Raw genomic sequence first — 18,736 nt, forward strand, 5'->3', positions numbered from 1 at the left:
AAGCGCTTTTACACTACGTGCCACATTCACCCTTTCATACACATTCACACACCGATGCACGGCATCAGGAGTATCTTGCTCAAGGATGCTTTGACATGTAGCACCAGGATCCTGGCCGGGGATCGAACCCACAACCTTCTGATCAAGGAACGACCCGCTCTGCCTCTGAGCCATAGCTGCCCAGCTGTAATAGTCCCACCTTGAACACATCCTCACAACTTCAGTGTACATTATCTGATCTCAATGAAACTTCATATATTTGATAAGAGTCCCGCCCTGAACACGTCTTCATGACAATATTCAGATATAATGAGAGCGCCACCTAGTGGCAACAGGAAGTAAGCGCTGCATGGCGATTTTGATCTGATTTAAGTGAAATGTTCATGTTGTGGGCCGGACGTGTTACGCCGCACGTAATGCGGCCGCAGCACACCCCGACAGCATGTGACACGGCCGCAGCACACCCCCCGACAGCACGTGACGCAGCCGCAGCACACCCCGACACACGCCGGCTGCAAGGTCCCGTTCAATGCTGCTTGCAGCTTTAATTATATATTTTTTTACATAAAATGAATCCGTATTTTAATGAATTAATGACACATTTAATAACACATTTATGTATTTAATTCCAATTTTAATAAATTAATGACACATTTAAGTAATTATTTAATGGTGTATTTATTTATTTAATTTTGGCACTTTTAATCCTCCATACTTATAAAGCCAACCCTTCTATAATACAATGCTTTAATTTTATTAAAGATGTGAAAAGAAAGAAAAAGATGGGTTCTGACTGAGAGTGAAGCCAATTTTAGAGATGACAAATAAAATTGAATAAATCGTGGTGATCTGCCACTTTAATATCTCCCATTGAAGGCTTAGAACACACCCAGTTCTATCAATACACAGCTACTATATTGTCTTTTAATAACATTCAGGTCACCCAAGCTGAAATAGGTCTGCCCATAAGGTTCCACACAAGTAATGTACAGCCCACAGAATAAAATGGCACAACAGGTAAGAGGCACAGTCTGTCCCTCTGGGTGTCCTTCACACATAGCTGAGTGTACCTCAGTCTGCTAGTGATGGGATAAACAATGCTTTCTGAAGCATAAAATCATTATGAAGCATTTGAATGGATGGATAAAATCTGAGAACATCTGAGATCTATTCTATTTTGTTCAGTTGCCGGAGTACACCAGAACCATGGTCCATCACTGTTTTCCAAGTGAGGAATTAGAATATTTGCAGTTCACATAATCCACCTGAAATTCACAGTGCTTGAAGATCAAATCATCTATGAATAGGTACCCTTTAAGCTTTTGGTGAAATGAAAACTTTGGATTGTCTGTCCCTTGTCTACCACCCTAACACCCTATTTCAAGAATTTTCCCCCCTTTTTTTCCTTATGAAATTCCTCTCCTCCATTCCTCCTAACTTTTGAATGAAAAAACTAGTAACACTGTGTTATTTATTATATTATGACTGTGTAATGTGCAGTGTTGCTGAAAACAAATTCTAAAACTCTGGTCTGGAAATTGTTGAAGTGAAGTTGAAGTGTCTTAGCCATGTGATAAAACAAATTAAAATTTTTCTCAGGTTGTGCTTTGTGTCTCACCCAACGTATCATAGTTTCCAAGCCCACTGACCTTGAACATTGTAAGTGGGTTAGAAAATGGATCCATGCACTGTTGCATGTTAAACAGAGTTCAGTCTAGACCTGCTCTATTTGAAAAGTGTCCAGAGATAACTTCTGTTATGAATTGGCGCTATACAAATAAAATTGAATTGAATTGAATTGCATTTGTCCCCAGCCCTACAATGGACAATGCAGGGCTTTTTCATTTTGGCAATTCTATATATACAGTGGGTACGGAAAGTATTCAGACCCCTTTAAAATTCTCATTTGCTCTGACATGCACTGTGAGCTGTAAGGTCTTATATAGACAGGTGTGTGCCTTTCCTAATCAAGTCCAATCAGTTTAATTAAACACAGCTAGACTCCAATGAAGGAGCAGAACCATCTCAAGGAGGATCAGAAGAAATGGACAGCATGTGAGTTAAATATGAGTGTCACAGCAAAGGGTCTGAATACTTATGACCATGTGATATTTCAGGTTTTCTTTTTTAATAAATTTGCAAAAATTTCTACATTTCTGTTTTTTTCTGTCAAGATGGGGTGCTGAGTGTTCATTAATGAGAAATAAAATGAACTTTTTTGATTTTAGCAAAAGGCTGCATTGAAACAAAGAGTGAAAAATGTAAAGGGGTCTGAATACTTTCCGTACCCACTGTATATATATTTGAACCTGTAGTTTGTTGAGTATTTGACTCAGGATTATGTCCAATAACTCGCACTCACATAATGTTGTGTACGTTTTATTTCTAATGTTCCACATGAACATCTTTCAAACATTGTGTCTGTTATAGGTTTGTATCTGAGATGACAACCCTGATTCGGCTGTCTCCGCTGTCCCAGACCTTTCTTGCAACTCCAGGGTCTCCTCCATCAGAGATGTCAGCCCACCTGTCTAGCCTGGCCATCTCTGTCCCCTCAGTGGCTTTAAGTCCTTCTGGTGAGGAGGAGTGCCCCCTGTTGTTGTCAAACACACGTCAGCCACACAAGAGCCGAGATGAAAAGAAGAGGACCTCTGCCCACTACAACCGTGGCCATGCGGCACATAGCTTACCACCTAGCCCATTGTTTTCTATGGAGAATGGTAACTACCAAATCATAGGTGACCATGGCACCACAGCTGCCAGCCAGCTGTTCTTAGCATCACCTGAGAAGCTACTTAATACAAACAATAAGATCAACGACTGTGCCACCAAAGGAGCAGGAGTTGCAAATGGCCATTTGCCACATAATGTGGAGTGCAGTGGTGACAGCATGTTAGTGAGCAAAACAGAGCAGCCTCAGGGGGAACACACACCCTTCCTTACTACACATAGCACTACAGCCCTGTTGCTCAGGGCTATGTACAGCAGCAGGACTAACCCAGCATCACCAAATGATGACCTGCAAGTCAATTTATCCAGTTATACCACCAAACAGGATCCAGTCGCTGTGTAAAGTAAAAAGAAATTGCTGAGAATCCTTTATGTTTAGGTAAAAAAGAATAGTCACTATTAAACCTTTATTTTCTATAAATGATTTGCTGTGTAAATGAAAAATGAAACTTTTATTTTAGTGATGTAGTTAATAAAGAGTTTTATAAAAAGTGTACAAATGTGTTCATGTCTTGTAGGTAAAGTGCCATACACTAGTATGTAGCAATGGTTCACAGTATATTTCAATGCAGAAAAAATATCAATGGTGCCTTTCTGTTTGATATGCTTTAAGAGGACTGCAACATTGCATACTGGGCCATATATTCACCATCTTAATCTTCCAGTTAACGATTAAAAAAAACTTGCTGCTTTTAACGTCTTTGGAAGTGCCCACTGACACAACAGTTTGATTTATGAAATTTAGGCGTTCAAGGTGCATGCTACATCCTTAAATGCTGTGATGGAATAATGAGCAATTTCTGTGGTTTCCTCTTCAGCCATTTGACCTCATCGGTTATCTGATGTCCCTTGTAATGATTATGGGCTGTCTCATTGAGATTTTTTTCTGAAATACATTAGACACTACTGAACACCTGGACTGATGTTAATGAATAACTGATTAATCAGCTTATTACATGAAATTGATGAGAGGTGAGATGTTAGAAATCAATCAATGTTTTTATTGGTCAACATCTAATCTGGTGGTGAATACTAGAACTGTTAGATAAAGGTGCAATCAGTAAAGTCTGGCTCTTTAGTGTTGCTAATTATTACTAATTATTAATTAAAACTAATATGCTTAACATTGCGGTAGATTTTTAGATTTGATTTTTAAATAAATTATATTGGGTATTTTATATAAGTTAGGGATTCACAAGAGACAGATGAAAAACAGAACAAAAATAATGGTCAAAATTAAAATAGCTTACACCTAAATATAATACTGAATCCTACATTTCCCATAATAATATCTTGTTGAAAATAAGGTTTAATTTCTTACTTTGAGTGCAACTGACTCATTTAAGGTGGTGCCGCCAAAAACATAACTACTAGCACGAAGACCAGCAATTACTTATGCCTTCCATTACTAGTATGATATTACTGATTGCATCTTTAAATGCTGGAATATCTACAAAGTATGTATAGAATGAAAATGGACTGCCTAACTTTATCCTTTGTGAAGACATCCAAGACATATGTTCCTTAGTAATGTATTTTGGGGATTAAAGAAATTGCTAAATATATACATGATGGTTAACTGCTTTAATTTGTTCAGTCATATCTCTTATTTTCAAATTCTACATGTTACAATTTCGCTTTTTTTTTCAACTCCCCAGCTTGTGTAGCTTCACTTTGTGTGCAATTAAAAAAAATGTCTTGTTCATGTCTACTAACATGAACAAAGTTTATGAAAATCTGCGAAAGTCTGTCACTACTTCTTGACTCTTGAACAGGGGTAGGCAACCTGTGGCTCTTTAGCCCATCTCTAGTGTCTCCCTGTGGCTTTAACAAAAACTTTTCATTGTTGTAGACCTAAAGTGATTTTTACATTCTCCATTGTAAAAATGTGTAGCCGTTACACTTACACTATTAATAAAAACAACAACAACGTTTTACCATTTTCTCAACATGTGTCATACGTCACGTCCTGGCGCCTTTTCCTCTATATACAACCTCAAGAGACCTTTTTCACAGCAGTCATTGTGACATGAAATGGTTGGGTAAACAGAGGTTGGCTCACCAGAAAGGAACCAACTAACTAAATAGAATGGAACCTTAATTAGTATCATTTGTAACACCTGTGTTTACCCGACTATTACATGTCAAAATGGCTGCTGTGAAAATGGTCTCTAGCCGTGGCTAGTAGTCTTGAGTCTCCATAATGGATCCCAAATAAAAAAAGTAATAGAAAATTCTAGAGGAAAATAGAGATTTGTTTGCTTTCAGCACCAATGCTGCTGGCTTACTTGTATGCTTCATCTGTGATGTGAAATTAGCATTATAAGGCTCAAGTAGTCAAAAGTGGCTCTGATAATAAAGGTTCCTGACCCCTGCTCTAGAATCAACAGATTTACGAAAGGTAGGTCAAAATAACCACTCTTTGGCTCTGTAATAAACCATAGTTTCTAAAAATGTATGTATGTAGAATAAGTGGACAGCCTAGCATATGAGTAAGTATAATGATGTAGTGCGTTTACATTGGCACAAGTATCCTGGTTATGATAAGGTTATGTTTTTTTACACATTTAAACACAATATCCTTGTTTTGAGAAACCTGGCTGTGCTTCCTGGAGTACTCCGAAATAAACCAGTGTACTGTGGCGCGTTAACACCTGATCCATGTTTCTGAACATTCTCTGTTGGTACAGACCATAGTGGCTGAGATGGTGAGACATTATGTCACACACAGAGGATCAAAAACCTGTTAGAATCATGTGTACAGGAATATAAATAACCAGGTTTCTCATGTTCCATACAAATGTCATATCCTGAACAAGATAAATATCAAAATAAGATTCAAGACTGCGATACTAATGCATATGTAAATGCACTCAGTGATGTGCTGGCCCACAATTAGTGTTTTAATGGTTGCCATATTCTGTATTTTAAAATTAATTTTATTTATTTGGTAATTCTTGATAATTACAAGGTTTAATACTGTATAATATATACATTTAAATTTTAACAAGCAAAAAATTATGTTAAATATTTATAGCCATCTCTTCCACATGGTTATTAGTATTAAATAGAAAATAACTACTTGCATATTTTGTCCCTTGTATGCTTAACATAACACACAATGCATTGCTTTTAGGTTTAGGATTGTCTTAAAATACACCATTCGCACTGTTGTTTCTTATTAAATATTCAATGAGTTCTGAATTTTGTGCTTCACAGTGTCAAAATATTTCTGGTTAGAAACATTCTTTCAGCTCTTCTGCCTTACCACTGAAGAATTCAATTAAAACTAATCTTGTGCAGCTGTTATGATAAAGACAATTTCTTACGTGTTGCATTTTATCAGATCAGGTTCCTCAGGCTCCTCCTAGTGCTCTTAATGGAATCTACCGCCACCAACCCAAAGAGTCTTTCTCTCTTTCACGGCTCTGATTGGTTGTTTTCATTCAAAAGCCCAGTACATTCTTGCAAATGCAAGGATGTGGTTAGTTTGAGCAAATATTTGAAAATGAATAAAAATTATTTTTCTAAAAGTTAATCCAGCTTTCAAATGAGTAAAAGAGAATTACATAAAAAATATATAAGGTTTAAACCTATTCTTATTTTTGCATCAGAAACAATGATATTGTATATCTAAATAATACATTTGAAAGAAATGGTAAATGGTCCTGTACCTGTATAGAAAATTGGTACTCTCAAAACGTATGTGCAATGTAATCTAGATGTACAGAAGTCAAGAACAGTTGTGCTAGCATTTTTTTGTTATCTTGAAAAAAACAAGCTTTGTTATCCAAAGATAATCAACCCGTTATCACGAGAAAACAAAAGATTGTTTACTCTTAGTTATGTTATGATAATCAGATATCAAGAGAGTCATGCCAGCATGCATAGATAGCATATTATAGATGTAGAACCCAGGTCATGTCAGGTCAATGCCACAAGGCGTTTCTTGATTTTAAGGAGTGTGAGAAAGCAGTTGGCTTTATAAAAAATGCTGATAATAAATTAAATTATTATATTTTTAAATTTGGGTTATTATTTAAGATATAAACAGGATAAGGGCACGGTGAAGACCTGAACACAAGCTATATTCACAGAGCTTTCTCCATCTGCTAAACGGTCTCGTTCTGCATTAGAAAAGTTAAAACAAAAACGCTGAATTTGACCAAAAGAACCATATATTTATTTTCAAAATTCATCAAAATCTCTTGTTTAACATGAATTTCCTGCAGTTATAGTGTACACTGTTTGGATTCATTCTACAGTTTATCAGTTGTTCTCTACTGTTATGCATTGAATATTATATGAAATATCCATATGTCACAATTTTCACGTGAGTTTTCATTTCTGCTGACATAATTTGTATCAGACAAGGCGACACATGAACCAGTTAGGTTTTTATTTTGAAGGTCTAAACCAGAAGTGCCAGTTTCTAGTCTTGCTAGACCTCTGAAATCCAGGACCGCCCCATCTCTTTCTTTCACTGTGCTGCGTAACCTGGGAGTCTCCACCACTTAATCACCACTCTTACAATGAAGACTGATTTAAATCTCCTTTTTCTAATTTTCAGTACTGTCGAAGTCACTCTCCACCTGGAATATTGTCCAATTCACTGCCAGTGTGACTGGGACATCCAAAGCGTGTCATGCTTTGGAGTTGAGCTCATGCCTGTTTTCCATTCCAGCACACAGGAGGTGTAAGTAGCCACATTTTTTCAGCTCTGATTTCAGCTTGTAACTCTTCAATAGTCCCAACTGTATTTCTGTTTTAGGTGGCTTGTTGGGACAAAACTTTCTTCGGTTCCTCAGAATGCATTTGCCAACTTGGCCAACGTTTCTCACATGTAAGATTCTCTTTTTCTTTTTCCCAACACAAACCTTTTAATTTCAAATAATCATAACTGGCAAAACCAGAGAATGTCGCTTACCAAGAACAATATTAAAACTAGTAAAAACTAGCAAAGAAATTATTCAAAATTACTATTACTTGCAACTACTGATCAAAGGCAGAATACCTCCAGCCTCTTTAAACTTTGTAATGGCCCTGCTACCTCTTGCATTTTTGTATGCTTCAGGATAAAACAGTGGATCATGATAATTTATATTATTATATTATAACTTGTGTCAAGCCCAGTATCGTAATATGAAGATCAGTTTTCCCCTGCATTTAGGACTTTTTAATCATGCCTGATTATGAAAATTTGTGTAATGGTTAATAGATGGTTACTCATTTTCCAGCAAATATCCTGAATATGATGCCACTGACCACTGACTCGTGCCCTCAGCTTTTCAGTCATTCTTAATTTATGAAATAACAATACTGACAGTAACAGTCTGCAGAAATATTTAAATACACAAGGTGAAATTAAAATATCTTGTGGTCAGAGGTCAAGGGATAACTTTGACAACAGCCATGACAGTTTTTCCATCACCGAAATTTTTGGACTTTGTCTCCAAAACTTTGGAGCATTATTTGGCCCCCTTCCCGACACGCTAGTATAACATTGTTGGTTATCTAGCTTCATATGAAACTAGTATTTTCTCTCTCCCTCTACAGTGGAAGAGTTAACGATAATGGGGTGGCATATGGGGTGGCCAATCAAATTTTTAGGGGTGGCCACCCCAGGTCTCCCCTCTGGATACATTGACACAGACAATGTAAGAGAGAGAACTGCAGATCATCAAAATAAAGCTGCAGCTAGAACTGTTGGTGATATTTGCATGGAGCATGAATGGCCATTAATTAACCATCATTATAATCCTAAACCTCTCTTACTTACAATCCTCACTTGTACAAATGTCAGAAAAAGTCACATTCAGCTGCAAAACTGCACAACTATTTCAACTTCAAAATTGAAATATATTATTAGTCTCTAGATTGTTGTTGGTGTTGTTTTCATTTGTTTGTGTGTTTTTTCAGATACATCTCTGATGATGATACTTTAAGATCTCTTGAGAGGCATTCTTTCCACAACCTGTCCAGGGTCACCCACATGTATGCAACCTTTGGGCAGAGCAACTTGTTTGTGATTAAAATGAAGCATCTATGCCACCATGAATACACATAGTGTAGTCTTTGTAGAAGTCATGCTGCATCTGCACTGCAGTAGTAGTAGTAGTGCTACACTTGCATTAATCAGTCCCTCCAGGAAGTCCCGAGAATTCTGCACAACCCTGCAGTTTTTTCCAAAACCCCCCTTTTCTTTTTTTTTTTTTACAAATCTGACCAATCATAGTAGTTTCCTGCTAGTGCTGCTACTAGTGTTGAAGATGCAAACCATTTGTGCAATGCAGACATCTAACACTAACTTTTCAGTGGAACAAGTTGCCTTCAATTTTTTAACAAATTATACAAACTGTTTCTGTTTTTTTCTTTCTCCTACAATTTAATTGCAAAAAATATATAAAACATCACAACGAGCAATTTGCATTGCAATGGGTGGCTGTGGCTCAGAGGAAGAGCGGGTGGTCCTTTAATCGGAAGGTTGATGGTTGGATCCCCAGCTCCTGCCACCACATGTCGAAGTATCCTTGAGCAAGACACTAAACCCTGAATTGCTCCCGATTCTGTGCATCGGTGTGTGAGTGTGTATGAATGCGTTAGTTTCTGTTCAATGGACTTTGCCATCGCTGAGTGAATGTGTGTGAAAGGGTTAATGTGGCACGTAGTGTAAAAGCGCATTGAGTGGTCGGAAGACTAGAAAGACTCCATTGCAGGTCCATTTACCATCCATTACCATTTACCAATTTTTTTTTATGAAATCAGGAAGTTTAGGCTGCAATAATCCCAAAAAAAGCCTGCAAAATCCTGGAGGGACTAAATAATGCCTATGACACTAATAAGTCATTTTATCTATCTATACTGCAGACAGACTGCAACAGATGTACAAGTAGTTGGACATTTTACAGTAAATAACTGGTCAGAACATTATATGTAGAGGCAAAGCTACACTGTACTAAGCAATTTTGAATATTTTTCTGATGAATTAAGTAGTATGTGTGTGTGTGTGTGTGTGTGTGTGTGTGTGTGTGTGTGTGTGTGTGTGTGTGTGTGTGGTGTCTGTATCTGGTGTGTCCAATAGACAACTAACTGGTATGAAAACACTGTCATTCATTGACCAAGAGGCATTTAAGGATCTGCCTAATTTAAAGTACCTGTAAGTCAAATTTTAATTTGCTTATACATAGTTTTATTGTGTCATAGTATATCATATTTTCACAAGAAAACAGTATTAAAGTTCTTTAAATAGTACCTGACATTTCTTCTGCAATGCATTAACTAGTCACTGACTGAAATTTGTTTCAATACAGTGGGATCACCAACACAGGTCTAACCTCCTTCCCTGGGCTCCAGTACATTCAGTCCAGCCAAGAGGATTTTATTTTGTATGTAACATTTAAACATACGTAATTGCAATGAACTTTGTTTGCTAAAATGTATGAATTTTTAACTGCTGTCAAATATTTCATGTTCACGCCTTTTTGACAGGGAGATAGTGGAGAATGTCTTCATACAAGTTATACCTGCTAATTCTTTCATTGGCATATCTGAGAATGCTCTGACCATGTAAGTAAGATTTAGTTGAACAATGGCTCAAATGTCATTTTCAGGCTTAATGTCACTGACTCAAAGGCACTGAAATTCCAATTCTATGGTGGTTTTAGGTATTCGTTCAATTTCTCTTACAATTTTATATAAATATGATATGCTCCTCTAGTATTCTGATTGCAATTTATATTACTTTTTAATATTTTGAAACCAACATTAAGATGTGACAATTTCAAGGCATAATATTGTGAAATCTAGGTCTCATTTACTTTTTACTTTTCTTTTTTTCCTTTTTTGCATTAGCCATGTCAGACAGGAGGGTAACAGCACAGACTTTTAGTCAAGGCACTGTCAGACCAGTTGGCAATAATAAATTAGGAAATAATAAAGATTTAAAAATTATTCAAAGTTTGAATATGCAAAAACAACCAAAAAAGAAAGACAGAAAAGTACGTAGCTGTTATCAAGCCTGTACAAGTGCTGCTAAAGCAACCCTTTCTCCTAGAAATTATGTTTGTATATAACTTAATTGTTTTCATAATTGGATTGTGGTAGCATGTATTTTTCAAACTCTATAACGTATGGAGTCACAAGGAGGGAGGTGGTTAGGGAGGATTGTGTGTGGATCCTGTTCTTGTTCATGTGCTCTAGTCACTACAACTGGATAGTATTGCAACATTGGCTGCAGGAGCTCTCGTAGATCTTGTTTTAATGTGTTAGAAGTATGGCCAAGGCTCTTGCTTAGATAGTCCTCATGTGGTTCAGTCTGGTGAGCCATTATAATGTAATAATTAATGTTTTTAAATGTGTTCATTTATTTTAACTTCTTGTAGCATTCACCCCCCCCTTTTTTTTTTTTTTTTTTTAGCATGCTGCATAACAATGGCGTGAAAGAGATCGAGCATTATGCCTTCAATGGGAGCAGCCTGGAGGAAGTGTATGCCATTTCAAATCACTGTAGTCAAACTAAAAAGAGTGTTAAAGTGATAGCACACATGATGGAACTCACAAATATTACGTACGACTCCTGTGTTTTTATGTGGTCCCTTTAACAACCTGGCTGGCTGGCAGATTGAATTACCATTTTGTTACTCAAAATGTTTTTATAAAGTAGTCAAGTTAAATAGAATTTTATATATGTTAGTAGAGGAGGATTATCAGAAATAAAAAAATAAAAAACAGATCAATTTTGGCCACACTGACCCCTCATATATTTTCCATTCTTCAGGTATCTTCACAGGAATGTGGATTTGGAGCGAATAGATGAATTTGCATTTCATGGCGTGATTCGTGGCCCAACTCATTTGTGAGTAACTGAAATGTACAGACTTTGCTAAAAGAGGAATTAGTGTTATTCTTGAGAAAATAACTTTACTTTGTTGTTTCTTATATCAAATAATATTCTTACATCAAATAATATCTTTATTCTGCAACTGAGTCACATGTTAAGGTTGAGGCATACAGGACCAGCCTCAGCTTTGTATCTCTTTGTCTGTCTTTCCAGAGACCTTTCAGAAACCAAAGTTAGCTCTTTGCCTTCAATTGGTATTGAGACCATTGAAAAGCTCCAAGCTAAAAACACTTGGGCCCTCAAAGAGCTGCCCCCCTTTAGAGCCTTTCTCCATTTACAGAGCGCTGAATTGACCTTCCCAAGCCATTGCTGTGGTCTCAAAATGATGAAAAGATGGAGAGGGTAAGTAAGAGAATTGAAAGTGTTGAGAAATATTTTCCCACTGTTCCTTTCTTTGTCATGTATTTGTCCTTTACATACCAAACTACCCTCAGGCACACCAAATAGTGTATGCATTTGGGTACTCACAAAAGCTGGGCCAGTCTAGAGTGGTTTCAATTCATTGAAAACAGAATAAGTTATTTCAGCATTGTAATGACTTTATATTTAAACATGTTACTGTGAAACCATAGACTTATATATAAACATAGCCTAGAGAGGGTGCCAGCAGCGTTTCCAGGGGACCGTACAAATGAAGGTCAGTGAGCTCATGCATTTCAGATACTTTTGTGCTTGCTGATCTTTAAATATTGTGATTATTATGAGCTGAGGTTATTATTTTTTCTACAATAAGATTTTTAGGTAATGTCGGCCTGTTTTCACTGTTTTTCAATGTATGCTAAAAAATAATTGTTCACTTATATTAAATTCTGCTACTTTTCAACATAACATTATTCTCTATTCATTTGGTTCATCCTTTGACAATTAAATTCTATTTTTGTACATAGTCCTCCCTGAATTATTCTGTTGGATTATGTTTACCTATATGGTTTATCTCTTGATATTTGCAAATTAACTGCAGGCCCAAGTGGGCCCAATTCTTTTTGCTCATATGTGACTCAGATCAGATTTTTTCATCACAGTGTTAACAGCAAAATCCACATGGAATCTGATCTTTTTAATTTTGATTTCATATGTGGTCCAAATCAGATTCAGGTCAGATTTTCTGCAGTGTGACCTCAGTGTGAGGATTCATATGAGAATGAATTAAACTTTTATGTAATTCTAGACTGACAGTCGTCATGCAGGTCACTTTGGGACTATGAAATGTTCACACTGGAATCTGATATGGGCCACGTTTAAAAAATAATGTGAACAGCCAAACAAAAAAAATCAAATCTGAGCAAAAAATATGAATCAAGCGTTACGGCTTGCAGTCTGAATGTAACAAGTGATTACAAGTGATTGACAATGTGTGTTTTTGATCCATGCACCATAAGACTTTATATGGTGTGCATCTAAATAAATGTTGTAGTTCATTCTCTGATTAATAACCCTTATTGTCTGTTTTCAAGACACTCTGAGGCTGTTGTTTGCAACCTGACCCCGACTGCTTTGGGAAAGCTGCAGGAATCCTCTGTAGCACTCTCTCAGAAGTATCTGGGACACAAAATCTACCAACATCTAAAAGACAACTTTGGCGTCTTGGTGGCTGGCAGCACAAATCACAATGATCACAGCCCAACTCAGCTGTCTCAAAATGAGGGTTTGTTTCATGTGGAGTTACATACAGAGCACCTCAGTGAAGGTTTTGACTTTGCACTGTGTAATGAACTTCATACAGATGGACTTTTGTGCACCCCCTTACCTGATGCCCTGAACCCCTGTGAGGATGTGATGAGTCAAGGCTTCCTGAGGGTGTTGGTCTGGTTGGTCAGTCTGTTAGCCATTTCAGCCAACCTCCTGGTGATGTTCATCCTGTTGACGAGCCGGCAGAAGTTGTCTGTTACCCGTTTTCTCATGGGTCACCTGGCGTTTGCGGACTTTTGTATGGGGATTTACTTACTGCTCATTGCATCTGTTGACCTCTACACACGCTCCCATTATTACCACTATGCAATAGCCTGGCAAACAGGAAGTGGCTGCAATTTAGCAGGGACATTGTCAGTGTTTGCCAGCGAGCTGTCTGTGTACACATTAACTTTAATCAGCCTTCAGCGCTGGCGTGCCATCTTCTACGCAATGAGGCCAGACAGAAAAATTAGGTTACGCCATGCAGCTGTGATGATGCTTGTCGGCTGGTTGTTGTGTGTGATCCTAGCACTGTTACCAGTGGTCGGTGTGAGCAGTTACCAGAAAGTGAGCATCTGCTTACCTATGGACACTGAGACAACGGCTGCTCAGGGCTATGTGGTCTTTGTCCTCATGGCTAATGTCATTGCTTTTATTGTGGTGTGTTTATGTTATTTCCACATCTATAGTATGGTGCACAATGCCAATCACCAGTCCAGCAGATGTGATACCAGCATGGCCAAACGCATGGCTGTTCTAATTTTCACTAACTTTCTGTGTCTGGCTCCCATTTGCTTCTATGGCTTGTCTGCAGCTCTCCACCAACCATTGATGACTGTCACAGATTCCAAGGTGTGACTTCCTCTTGAACTTTAATCCAGATTGTTTTTCAGTTTAAAATAAAGGCTGACTTGTGTTTTTTTTCACAGGTACTACTGGTGCTTTTCTATCCTCTCAACTCCTGTGCACACCCGTTTTTTTATGCTATCCTGACTAAGGCCTTTCACCGAGACATCCTGATGTTGCTGAGCCGAATGGGGCTATGCCAGCAGCAAGCCTACCTTTTTCGAAGCCAGTATTACTCCCCGCGTACACAAAGAGACAATCTCTGCCCCACAGTCCAGCCCCCAGATCCCAAAACATTTAAGTACGAGAATCACGAAGCTACAAGATTCCCCAAAATGTATCTTTAAATTTGATTAATATTTTTTTCTTGCTGTAGTAGATGCTGTAGTAAATATAAGGGACCAGTGTGTAGGATTTAATGGCATCTAGTGGTAAAGTTGCAGATTGCAACCAACCTAATACAGCTTTCCCTTCCAAGTGTGTAGGAGAATGGTGTACTATGGTGAAACTCACGAAAAACAAGAGAGAAGGGCCAGTGTATGACTTGTCTATTCTGAACTACTGTAGAAACATGGCAGTTCAAGAGATAAAGAAAACACAAATTCTTATTTTAAGGTGATTATACACTAATGAAAATAAACCTATGAATATTAGATCCTGTTAAATGTTCCACTCCGGACCTTTAAAAAGCATTAATTGTATTTATTTTTAAAGGTCCTTGTAAATACCAATTCACAGACCCTAACCATTACACAGCATACCAAGGCTGCTGAGTATTCTTGATCCGTTAATTACATCAGAATTAGTATACCTGGATACTTCTGGTAGAGGTGATTGTTTGCTGTACAAAGCAAGGGCTCCTGGAACTCTAGGGGAAATATGAGTGGAAATATAAAGAGGCTGTTGACGTTAACAACGTCTGAAAAGTCCTCCCTTGGCTGATGATTTTTGTAACTTTTCCAATCAAGCACTCCCACAATCATGCCTACTTCAGGTAGTGTCAGGTAGGTATTTTTTGTGTGTACAACCTAGTGCAACACCCTTAATGCCCTTAAGCAGAAACTTTCTGAAATCATGCGGTAGAGTTTCTACAGTAGCCCAGAAGGGACAAACCAAACAGTGGCTCCAGATAAGGGCTTTTGTGGTTTTCGCTTCTCCTTCGCGTTTGAAAGGGGAGGGTGAAGTGAGGGACTGGCAAACTGCATGCAACACTAGATGTAACCACATCCTACAGACTGGACCTTTAGCGCCATCAAATAAATAGATAGATATTATATATGTATGTATAAATAGTTAAAGTTTTTAAAGTTAGACTATTATTAAGTACACCATATATTATACAATATTGTTTCAGTACATTTTGATGGTAAATATATTGATGTTTAAAGGCTTGAGATAAGGGCAGGAAAACTGTTCAGCTTCAGGTTCAAATTTATTTTCTGGTGTGTTTACAGTGGAATTTTCTGTAATAAATACAATAAGACCTATGGACAGTAGCACTACTGTAGTTCATTTTACAGTACTCTTGAGAATATTGGTATTACTTTGACAGGAGCTGCATTGTAGTTTTGTAAGATGAATCAGTACATAAATACTTACAGGTGGTACCTAAATGCAGGTACATTTGAATGAAATCACCCAATGGGGAACAAGGGAATTACAATTGGGAAGTTTAGAGGAAAGGAGAAATAAATTATTATATATTACGGTTTTTTTTAGGTATGGTAAACAGAGCTGAACGACCTGTGGTAATTATATGTAATTATGATATGACATGTTTCACAATTGTGATGCGCTAGACCAATCAATGAAGTGCGATACAAACAAATGCCTTTTCCCCTTTCTCATGGTCAGCAATGTGTTGAGCAGAGAACAGACCCTCCTGAGGGATTCAAATCGGCACCTTAGAAATACAGCTGTGTTTAGAGCGGAACTCATGTTAAAGGGGAATTTGGCAACTATTTCAACTTAATAAACCCGTTTAGAAATCATTTGGATGGTTAAATGGCCTGTTCTGGTGTTAATGGTGACTTTCCCCGCTCCCCCTAGTGTCCCCAGGTGGAAAACCAAGCTTGCAACTTTGGGACTACCGTCCCGTTAAGTTGGAAATAGGAAGTATTGTGAGAAGCGAGAACGAGTGAGAAACACGAACCGCTTTACGGCAGTTCCACATAAATGCACACGCCCCTCTCAATACCGGTTAGCCATGCCGGCTATAAGAACAAGCGACAATGAATGTATTACCCACCTTGGTAGACATTGCTCCACACGAAAAAGTTGCCCGGCAACAAATGCACATCAGCAGCGGTAGAAAGGGGGAGGAGGGTGCCGCAAGTGAGTTTTTTTTATGACAGTGTTTTGAAATATACGTCCCAGAGCTGTAGGGGGAGCTCGTTGAGAAAACATGCAATGACAAAAGTGAAAACCAGCGAAGAAATGGCTAGAGTTGCCAAGTTCCCCTTTAAAGCCTGATGACCTGGAGGTGTGACTGGAGTGTCCTGTGTCCTGAATGGGGGGATAGGTTGCCAACCTGCTGAATGTTGTTTGGGGAAAGTAGTTTGTGTGTAGTGTGTAGTTTGGAGTTATCTTTGATCAGGATTTGTCATTTAACTCCCACATAAAGCAGACCTCTAGGACTGCCTTCTTTCATTTACGTAATATTAGAAAAATTAGAAACATACTATCACAGACAGATGCAGAAAAACTAATCCATGCATTTGTTACTTCAAGGCTGGATTACTGCAACTCTTTATTATCAGGTTGCCCCAATAAGTCCATTAAAACGCTCCAATTAATTCAGAACGCTGCAGCGCGAGTACTGACAGGAACTAGAAAAAGAGATCACATCTCTCCTGTACTAGCTTCTCTACATTGGCTCCCTGTAAAATGTAGAATAGAATTTAAAATCCTCCTCCTCACCTATAAAGCTCTTCATGGTCAGGCCCCTTCATATCTTAAAGAGCTCATAGTACCCTATTACCCCTCTAGAACACAACGTTCTCTGAATGCTGGGCTACTTGTGGTTCCTATAGTCTCTAAAAGTAGAACAGGAGCCAGAGCCTTCAGTTACCAAGCTCCTCTCCTGTGGAACCAGCTTCCATTTGTGGTTCGGGAGGCAGACACCCTAACCACATTCAAGAGTAGGCTTAAGACATTCCTCCTTGATAAAGCTTATAGTTAGGGCTGGATCAGGTGAGTCCTGAACCATCCCTTAGTTATGCTGCTATAGGCCTAGACTATCGGGGGATTTCCCATGGTGCACTGAGCTCCTCCCTTCCTCTCTCTTTCTGCACTCATTCATGTCCCATTAATGCATGTTACTAACTTCACTTCTTCCCCGGAGTTCTTGTGCTTTCTCGTCTCGCAGGTTCTTGTCGATCCAGGTGGAGCCTCCTGCCATGGTCCTGCTACATTGCTATTGCCAAAACTGTTGTTGCTGTGCACCTGTCTATCTGTCTCTCGCTCTCTCTCTCTCTCTCTCTCTCTCACCCCAACTGGTCGAGACAGACGACCACCCACCTAGAGCCGGAGGATCTGTCCTAGGTTTCTGCCTTTTAACAGGCAGTTTTTCCTTGCCCTTGTAGCCAAGTGTTTGCTCATGGTGGTACTGTTGGGTCTCTGTAATTAATGTTTTAAAGAGTTCGGTCTAGACCTGCTCTATTTGAAAAGTGTCCTGAGATAACTTCTGTTATGAATTGGCGCTATACAAATAAAATTGAATTGAAAATTGAATTGAATTGTTTAGTTGAGCTTTTTTCAAGGTTGTGAAAGGTGTTTAAAATGCTTGTCTTGGCTTGTTCCCTCCTTACTTATCCTATCTGTGTAACATAGGAAACAACGCTGAGTGCAAAGTGATATGACTCATCTGTTTAATGAAATAGATGAGTCATATCACTGTCATGTGTGGTTTTGGAACTAGCTCCTGTAGACGGAACTTCAGGACTGTTTGTCTGATCCAGCAGTTACAGACTGTGGGGTACCAGATCTTTCTTCCACACTGGATGTTTGGACCGAGTTCAAGTTGCTTTTTAAACTAAATAAAAACAAAGGAAAAACTAAAATTTGTTTCACAGATTTATTTATGCCAATTGACATATGTCAATTTGCATCTCACAAATTTATTTTATGACATCCCATCACTTTTGGAGTACAATTTCAGTTCTGCTCAACAGTACTGCTGTCACATTGGTAAAGACAGTTTCATTCAAATTTTAGTTTCAAATTTCATACAGACCTTCTTGGCTGCAACTGGGGCTAAAGAAAGGACATTATTTTAGTGTAATTTCCACTCCTTTAAAGTGTCCTCTGCTGATCCACGTGGCAGATATTTCTTCCTGTTTGTGAAAAAAGTCTTCCATCTTGCCTTGCAAATGTCAACTGAAAGAAAGAAGAAAGATGATTAAAATAAAATAGGGAATGGGAACTCACTGGTCAGCCTAGCATTCAGTAATTGCCTAGTTCACACAACTGTCATTAATTCTGTCCACGTGGTGGGTACAGCCATTGAAAAGGTGATGGTGGGGAGGTTCCTACCCACACCAACACAAGACAGCACAAGGCTTCTGAGATAAGCAAAACCTCCTAAATTGC

The 18,736-nt window shown here is 38.3% G+C and overlaps 2 protein-coding genes across 8 annotated transcripts in view; both read left to right on the plus strand.

Moving 5' to 3' along the window:
- nrg1 (neuregulin 1) overlaps positions 1-4,667 on the plus strand; it is a 55,933-nt gene extending 51,266 nt beyond the window's left edge. For 5 of the 7 annotated variants that reach the window (XM_051412291.1, XM_051412292.1, XM_051412294.1 and 2 more), the window contains one exon: positions 2,431-4,667. In XM_051412291.1, coding sequence (XP_051268251.1) covers positions 2,431-3,073 — 643 coding nt within the window. In that variant the 3' untranslated portion in view covers positions 3,074-4,667. The remainder of the gene's footprint in view (positions 1-2,430) is intronic. The other 2 variants (XM_051412297.1, XM_051412296.1) reach the window with 2 other exon arrangements.
- A 2,595-nt stretch (positions 4,668-7,262) lies between these two features.
- LOC127370320 (thyrotropin receptor-like) lies at positions 7,263-15,633 on the plus strand. The gene is made up of 11 exons (XM_051412290.1): positions 7,263-7,426; positions 7,502-7,573; positions 8,650-8,724; positions 9,812-9,886; positions 10,041-10,115; positions 10,219-10,296; positions 11,147-11,215; positions 11,507-11,584; positions 11,783-11,971; positions 13,084-14,152; positions 14,230-15,633. Exons 1-11 carry the CDS (start codon positions 7,263-7,265, stop codon positions 14,491-14,493), a joined length of 2,208 nt encoding a protein of 735 aa, XP_051268250.1. The 3' UTR covers positions 14,494-15,633.
- The last annotated feature ends 3,103 nt before the right edge of the window (positions 15,634-18,736 follow it).

Source organism: Dicentrarchus labrax, unplaced genomic scaffold, assembly GCF_905237075.1.
Source record: "Dicentrarchus labrax unplaced genomic scaffold, dlabrax2021, whole genome shotgun sequence".
Classification (NCBI taxonomy): Eukaryota; Metazoa; Chordata; class Actinopteri; family Moronidae; genus Dicentrarchus; species Dicentrarchus labrax.

Bases quoted from the DNA above. Each gene is read 5' to 3' on its own strand.
- LOC127370320 (XM_051412290.1), top strand. From the start codon at position 7,263: ATGAAGACTGATTTAAATCTCCTTTTTCTAATTTTCAGTACTGTCGAA. The intron at 11,216-11,506 runs GTATGCCATTTC...TCCATTCTTCAG, and splicing joins GGGAGCAGCCTGGAGGAAGT to GTATCTTCACAGGAATGTGG. The intron at 14,153-14,229 runs GTGTGACTTCCT...TTTTTTTCACAG, and splicing joins TGACTGTCACAGATTCCAAG to GTACTACTGGTGCTTTTCTA.